The 7440-nt window shown below is 37.1% G+C and overlaps 1 protein-coding gene across 1 annotated transcript in view; it reads right to left on the bottom strand.

Annotated features, from left to right (window-relative positions):
• Positions 1 to 2525: 2525 nt before the first annotated feature.
• ALS2 (amyotrophic lateral sclerosis 2 (juvenile)) overlaps positions 2526 to 7440 on the bottom strand; it is a 35251-nt gene continuing 30336 nt past the window's right edge. The window contains exons 28-33 of the mRNA XM_010007332.1: positions 7090 to 7266; positions 6719 to 6764; positions 5168 to 5229; positions 4404 to 4553; positions 4016 to 4112; positions 2526 to 2675 (exon numbers count right to left, since the gene is read on the bottom strand). Of these exons, the coding sequence (XP_010005634.1) occupies positions 2637 to 2675; positions 4016 to 4112; positions 4404 to 4553; positions 5168 to 5229; positions 6719 to 6764; positions 7090 to 7266 (571 nt within the window). The 3' untranslated portion in view covers positions 2526 to 2636. The remainder of the gene's footprint in view (positions 2676 to 4015; positions 4113 to 4403; positions 4554 to 5167; positions 5230 to 6718; positions 6765 to 7089; positions 7267 to 7440) is intronic.

Here is a 7440-nt window from a genome sequence, read left to right as displayed (position 1 = left end):
GAAAGAGTATTCACTGGATGTTAGAGCAAGTAACCTCCCTGTCCTAGCTAATCTATGGACATCCCCTACTTTCTAATCCGCAGAAACCTAACCTTAGAACCACGCATTACCAGGGAGAATAAATCCCCTTAACCCTTTTCTTGCATAAAAAGCCTGCTTTAAGTTGTCTCTCACTTAAGTAGTTTCTTCTCAGCAACTTCTGCAGTTAAGAGGGCACTCATCTCTTAGGGTGTCTTCAGCTTCCATGCCTGCAATTACAATGAGAATCTACAATACTGTAACATGGATCTTCTGTTGCTGGTTTCAGGGTTTCTGCTGCAGCACAATTACCCAGCTTTCAATTTCAGTAAAAAAAGAGGCAAAGAAGAGGAGAATAAAGTAATGACTATGAAACAATACAAGAAGAGAAGCCCAGCAGGTTAACGCATTTGTTAGCTACAGAAATAGACAAATCAAAGCTGATCTGCACTGATTTCCTAATGCATCACAGCCCACGTAGGCTGTAAAGTGGAATCTGTGTCAGAAGCACATTTAATCCTAGGATTCTCTTCAGCTAATAACTGAGTGATATATCAGAAAGTCCAAAAATAATCCAGCCCAGGCTGTCTGCTTCCATTAATCAGCAAGCTAAAAGTTCATGTGCAGTATCACTACTTTTTCTAGGGGTTGTGTATGTGTGTATATATATATATGTATAAATGTAAAGGCAGATATATTACTTGTTTTTTAGTTCTCAACTTTCATTCACAGTGAATGAAGTTAAACATTTGAAGTTGCTTCGTGTTTGGCAGCTCCACCTCCTTCTTTATGGTGGAAAGATTATGGAAAAACTTCCCATCTCTAGTTACATTCTCAGCTTAAGCTGCAGAATCAGTGTGGGAACAAGTTCATATGTAACAAAGCTTTTTCCATGTCAAAGCTTAAGATAAAAATGATTCCTTTCTTCCAAAATATCTAAAGACAACAAACACTCTAGGGGGCTGACAGAGATCAAACCTGTTTTTAATGGCACTCCTACAAAAGGTGAAATAAATTCTGAATTCAGATATTTGCAGATGAAAATTATTGCCCTTGATTTACTCAGCTGTTCAGCATAGCTGCTTTTCAAAGAGCAGTTCTGCTTCTACATTTCAGTTAAATATTTTTTGTACATTGAATTCTAAGAGGTGTTTGCATGAAAAGACTATCTAGCAAAAAAGAATATTTTTTCAAATTCCTGCATTATATTTCATTATACTCTCCACCCTTAGTTGTTTATCTTCCCCCTTCTCAACTGAACTTTTTTATAGGTTCCCTTTTATTCATATTATTGTTTCTCCTCAAATTATGCAGTATAATTTAAAAATAAAGAGTAAGCTAACAACTGTTTGCAAAGTCTATTATCTCTATAGTCTGTTGTAAGTATAAAAATAACAATAGTTCTAAACATAATCTTGCAAAAGACCAATCTTTTTTATTATGAAAATTGCTACATTACAGTCACTGTTCAAAACAGTATTTTGACATGGTTTCTTTCCATTTAGGGGCCAATACACAAGCCATGATTACTATTCCAGAAATATGATTAGCATTATCTATGGTAGTTTGACATAACTGAAACTTTTATAACATTGTATAATCTATTCCTCCCTCCCCCTTTTTTGAGTCAGCCATGGTGAAGAACAACACTTACAATACCCAAATTATCCATGAGTGTTATTAGTATAAATAAAGTTAACCATAAACCACAGAAGAACACACACACACAGAATTTCCTCAGGGAAATCACTTGTTCTTTACATGTTCAAAAATGCAACAAGGTTAGATTTTTTCACTCTGACACAAGTTAGCAGGCAAAAGTCTCAACCCCAATCCCTTGTCAGCTTGCTTAAGAGCACGGCTCCATCCTCCTGTCACGTTCTTCCAGAGAAAGTGTTTGTCCTCAGACTTCAGGGTAATGAAACTGAACAGAGTTCAGTTATTTAATTCAGTGCCAAAATTTGAAGTGGTCAGTGTCTTTTATTTATTTCATAAACGGAAAAAACTGCGAATGTCTTTGTATTTATAATTAAAGAGGGAAGTCCATAAGTGTGATTATTTCCACAGCTTCAGCAGTTCTTAACACAGATACCTCAAAACCTTTACAGCCAAACACACTATAGGTTACCCATTATAAATGCTGAAGTATTTATATTTTTTAAATAAACAAACATAACAGCTTAGTTCAGGAAAACTGAATGGTTCTGTGGTGCAGTTGATTCTATTTAAATGTCTCTATTGACAATCCAGTAATATTAAAAAGAAACCCACTGCTTGAGTAGCCATGCAGTTCAGACTTTCACATGTACTCTAGGTAGATGCCATGCCTTTCTGCAGCATTCTTAATTGAAAAGGAGTAAATAACGTTTCTATTAGAATAGGACATTTTTTCTTCTTGGCAAAGCCTTGACAAACGAAGTCTCTTGCTTCATCACCACTTCACTGATAGCCTTTTCCAATCTTAAAACTAAAGTTCAGAAGAAACAACTGAGTATTTTCATCTGTAACAACACAACTGCAACGGAGTATTTTGTAAGTGCCATTTCAGAGAAGAAAGTAGGTATAACTGATGTTCCACTGAGTAGACTATCCCACAGAGCCATGTTGTCAGTGATGGTCTAGGTAAGCTTTTCATGTTGAATCTGGTAGTAACATGCCTGAATTAAAACAAAGTTCAGTTTAGCATATATACCAGTTCTCAGCAAGCTGATAAAGCATCACACACAAATAAGTTGAATTTTTTTTTCTACCCAACAGGGCTAGGCTTTCTACAAGCCGGGATGATACAGTGACACTCAACACAATAATCTTCTGATATGAAAGCTATCAAAAAGAACAGGAGACTTTGTTACAAATTATGTCCAACTCTTAATAAAGCAAGATAGCATGATTTGGGACTCTGAAAGCTTTTGCAGCTTCCAGCTTTGCCAAGATGAAGTACGCTTTTTTTTCACTCACAAAGCAAGGACAGAAGGACCCAAAAAAGAAAATATTTTCTTACAGAACAAGGATGCAGGGATTAAGCATTTCAAAAGCACTCAGACTGGAAGGCAAAGGTTTCTATCATCTGGATAAACACCCTGACCTGCTGCTTGATACCTATTCACTCCTTAATGCTGTTTTAAATACAGATTGGGTCACCCATGACCAGAAACTTAGTAAGGTCTCAGACAACATTTGCACTCATGGAAAATAAGATTCCGCTTCTACTATATAGATCCTATGATATATTTTAACCAATTCAAACCTCCCCTTTCTACAACACTATAAAAACAACAGGTATAAAAAACCTCCACACCCAGCTACTTCCAGTTTGCACAGACAGAAATTACAACTACGTTCACCTAGCAGCTTAGCTTAAGATTTTAATTTAAGTTTCAGTTAACAACCTCCTTCTAAAACAACCCCACCTACAAAAAAGCTCCACAAAACTGAACTGTCACAAGATCCACTTCTTTTAACAGTCTTGAGTTACCAAAACAACCTATTTCCATTATGGAGATGCTAGTGTACAACAGGTTATTAATCAAAACAGATTCTCCCCCTTTTTCCACACTAAAAAGAGAGAACACTTAGAATGTGCAGAGTGACAAAGTAAAAATATATATTTTTTTCTTTTTTACAAAACTGAATTCCTGAAGCATCTTGATGTGATGTTAGACTTAAAACATGATTGCAATGGCTAAATCCAAAGTAGCACTTCATACAAGTTTTTATAAAGGAAATAAAGCTTGTTACATTGCAGGAGAACACTGAGAACAGACAACAGCAACCAGTATTTCATTCAAATCAAGTACATTTCCACATTGCACCATTTTATTAACCATAATTGTTAGGTTACCTAAGCTCTAAGTTGTTTCCTTGCTCATCCATGCAATAAAAATACCAAAAAAGTTATAACCTCATGTTCATACAATTGTTCTAAGTTCATCATCATGGCTCAAAAGCAAATTAATTTCCAAAGACAGCTTTTAATAACCCTGAATATTTTTCATACCTTCAAGGTAGTGAACATAATGCCTTGCTCCCCATGCTGCAGATAAGGATCCATCAGATCTTCGATTAAGTGCACCTCAGAACCCAAATTCCTTATCCTGTCACATGGAGTAGAGAGAAAGGAAACAGGTGAACTGCTTTTACTTTTTGTACATGGTGTTGTGGTAAAACCATGCCTTTCCCTAACCTCATTCTAAGGTCACAGCCATATCAGTTAACTGTTCAAAGTTTTTTTTAAGCCAAAGCAAACAGCCAAAACGGAAAACTGACTTAAGTTACAAAAAAGCTAGCAAGTAGCACTATAAGGAGGAGCAGGCGTGTTCAATGCAGGTAAAAACACTCATAATGCCTATGTTCATCTTATATCTGATGCGACTCTTAGTGCCTACCTGGCTCGTAGCACCACATAAAGAAAAACAGGAAATAAGTCATCCATGGACCACAGAAAATCTTCCTGAAGAGTCTCAAGCACATTCTGAGAGATCTCTTCAAAAGTCTGCTGGATCACCTTCAACTTGTCAGCTGGGGTAAATGTGGTACTGTTTGGATAGCAAGAGGAGAACAGGGCAACAATAAGAAGTTACACATCTGCATCTAAATTAGGAAGACAGTTTCCTAGCTAGCATGCCCCCAGGCACAAGAAGATAAACCAGATCATTCACACCAAAAGAGCCATGGCTGCCAAGTCTGTGCAGTACTGCAGGCTCTACTTACTGGATTAAGGTACACTACTGCAAGTGAGATGGGTCTTCCAAGTTTTAGAATGTTTTAGTATAGTGGTAAAGGCAGGGAAAAAAAATCCTAATACCCTTTTAAATTCTACTTATATTCTTACAGCAGAATTTCTATGTCAGGTAACAGATAAAAAAAAGCTCCCCATCTACAGGTCACTTTCCCACAACTGTTTAGAAATTCACATCTATTTGAATGCTTTTGATTCTAAATTACTTCCTTTGGACACATCCCCCAGTCACACTTATGGGGCTATACTTCATTCCCCACTGGGGCAAATGGCTAACATTTTTAGTAGAAGCTCTGAAACTTAGGAAGGTGATGAAAGAAAATGTGACAGGTAAAAGATCACAATCAAGTAAACTAAAGACTACTACAGCAAGAACAGTAAAATACAAAAAGACAGACTTCAGATAATTACCTGATTTGCTGTAAACATTCAACAGCAGAGGCGAAGCAGGCATCTTTTGTATTTGGGGACACCTATGTAATCATGAGAATACTTATCAGGTAGGTTTAACAACCCCACTCTTCAGCAGAAAAGCAGTGTATCATGTGACACTGGTATAAAAGAGTTTTTTTTAGTTTTCCAGTGCAAAGAAAGGGTAATGTGCCTGGATGAGAAAGTCATCCAGGAAATCTGCCTACCTATAATTTGTATGAGTTTTGTTTAAAATTCAGAAAAGTCTGTACTGAATTCCTTGGTATGTTACAAGAATCAGTTATGTTTTGTTATATCTTCCAAATCAATTAAGACTTAGAATAACTAAATCTTAGTGGTTAACAATCAAGAGGGAACCATAAGCCTAATCAAGTCATAACAGTCAATAATCAAAGACTGAGGTTTGGAGCAAACAGAAAAGAACAAATACAAATGTTAGCTCTTAATATGCAACTGAGCCTAAGAACTTCTGAATGGAGCAGACAGAGTATGAATGGATGCAAAAATAAGCAGATAAACATGATGTCTTGGATAAAAACATGTTTTTTGAAGGAAGGAATGATCCAGCAAATTAAGTAAATGGCTGCAGATCATATCCTGCATAATTCAGAGAAGACACGTGCCACACAGTACTTTAGAATGGAGAGGCTCTGTTCTATAACCAAAACCACAGAAGTGTAAAGAATTCAGACAGCTAGTAAGAATTTTGCCAAGTACCTAAAAATACAGAAGGTCTGAAGTAACTCAAGAAATCTATTATTAATATATTTTCTGACATTTGAAGTCTGAGCAGAGCTTTGCATCATGTCAATCTTCATGATTTGGGAAGAGGGGAATTTATCTTGTTGGGAACCCACAGCCTCAAGGTTTGGGTTCAACAGCAGCTTTGGTTATTATTACAAACTTCTAATACTCGATCTCTATCAAGGTATATCAGCTCATCCATGTGCAGCAACTACTATAATGAAAGCCATGCTTCTGATTATGACAGGCTTTGAAAAAGCTAGTTAGAACCAGGGAAGAGCTGATCTGAAGGCAGGAGTATCCAAGTGACTATAAGAAATCGGAAATTTCAAATAAAAGTGGACTGATTCATGAGCAGACCTGGTTTATAGTACATTGTAGGCATGCAAATTGTTCAAAGTTAAGATTATTAAAACACTCGTACTGGAACATGGAAATGCAAGATACTGATGAGTAATAAAAACTACACAATTCTTCTCCTAACCAGAAAATATACAATGGTATAATTCTTTTAAGCAAACAGCTTGAAAATTTCCTTGGCAGACTCTTATTCTCACACTTCCATGATGAGACAAAAAAAGTCTCCTCAATTAAAATTCATTATGGTGCAAGACAGTGAGTGACAAAGCAGGATTAACAGCTATTTTAAGAAATCACTACTTGTAGCTTTTAAGTAACAAACAAATTTTACAGAAACAAGATACTAGGGCATCTATCTTTTAAGCAAAACGTCTGACCAAAAATTCTTTGACCACCTCTTCATGAGTCAAGGCCCAAGGAACATACCTTTCTACTCTCTCCAAGGATGGACACAGTTCCTGGCCAGAATTTCCTGCAAATTGGGAAAGCATGGTCTGAAAACATTTTCACCTTATGAAAATGAAGTAATCATGTTCTTTTATGAGATCTTTCTATTGACTCAACTCTATCTAGCACAAACAGATGGGAATCTGCAATGCCAATCTTTTTTCCATCATCCCTGCTCTTTTTTGAAGAGCAAAGTTAAAATTATTCTCTCAACCATATTAACTACCCTGAAGACATTTTTACATGCATTTTCATCAAAGAAAAGCACTTCAGAAAATAGGGGCTTTTGGTTGCTTTATCTAATGACATGCCATAATCTCAACTCTGTTTTCCTGCTGCAGCATACTCACGCTTGCACTCCAAGAAAACTCAGCAGAGCCAGATCAGTTTGTTTGTTTAAACGTAAAACACATTCCCAGTAAATATCTTCCTCCCGCTCATTGTCTAAGGCGTATAGCATAAAGAGGGGAGGATAGAGCCGTGGCAGCAGCACAGGGAGCAGCAACCCGAAACTGGTCACCACGTAGCTGGGGAAAAAAAAGACAAAAAGAAAATTTAAAAAAGGGGGAGCATGGGAGGGGGAAAGTGGGTGGAAGAGGAGAAAAAGGAAGAAATGCAAGCGGGTGGGAAACGGGGTGGGAATCCGGCGGGGAGGTAAGGGGAGGGGGGAAAGGGGGAAGTGAGTGGGAACCCGGTGGAGG

The sequence above is a fragment of the Chaetura pelagica genome, unplaced genomic scaffold (genome assembly GCF_000747805.2).
Source record: "Chaetura pelagica isolate M959 unplaced genomic scaffold, ChaPel_1.0 scaffold21, whole genome shotgun sequence".
Lineage (NCBI taxonomy): Eukaryota > Metazoa > Chordata > Aves > Apodiformes > Apodidae > Chaetura > Chaetura pelagica.
This window is presented reverse-complemented; position numbering and strand designations above follow the sequence as displayed.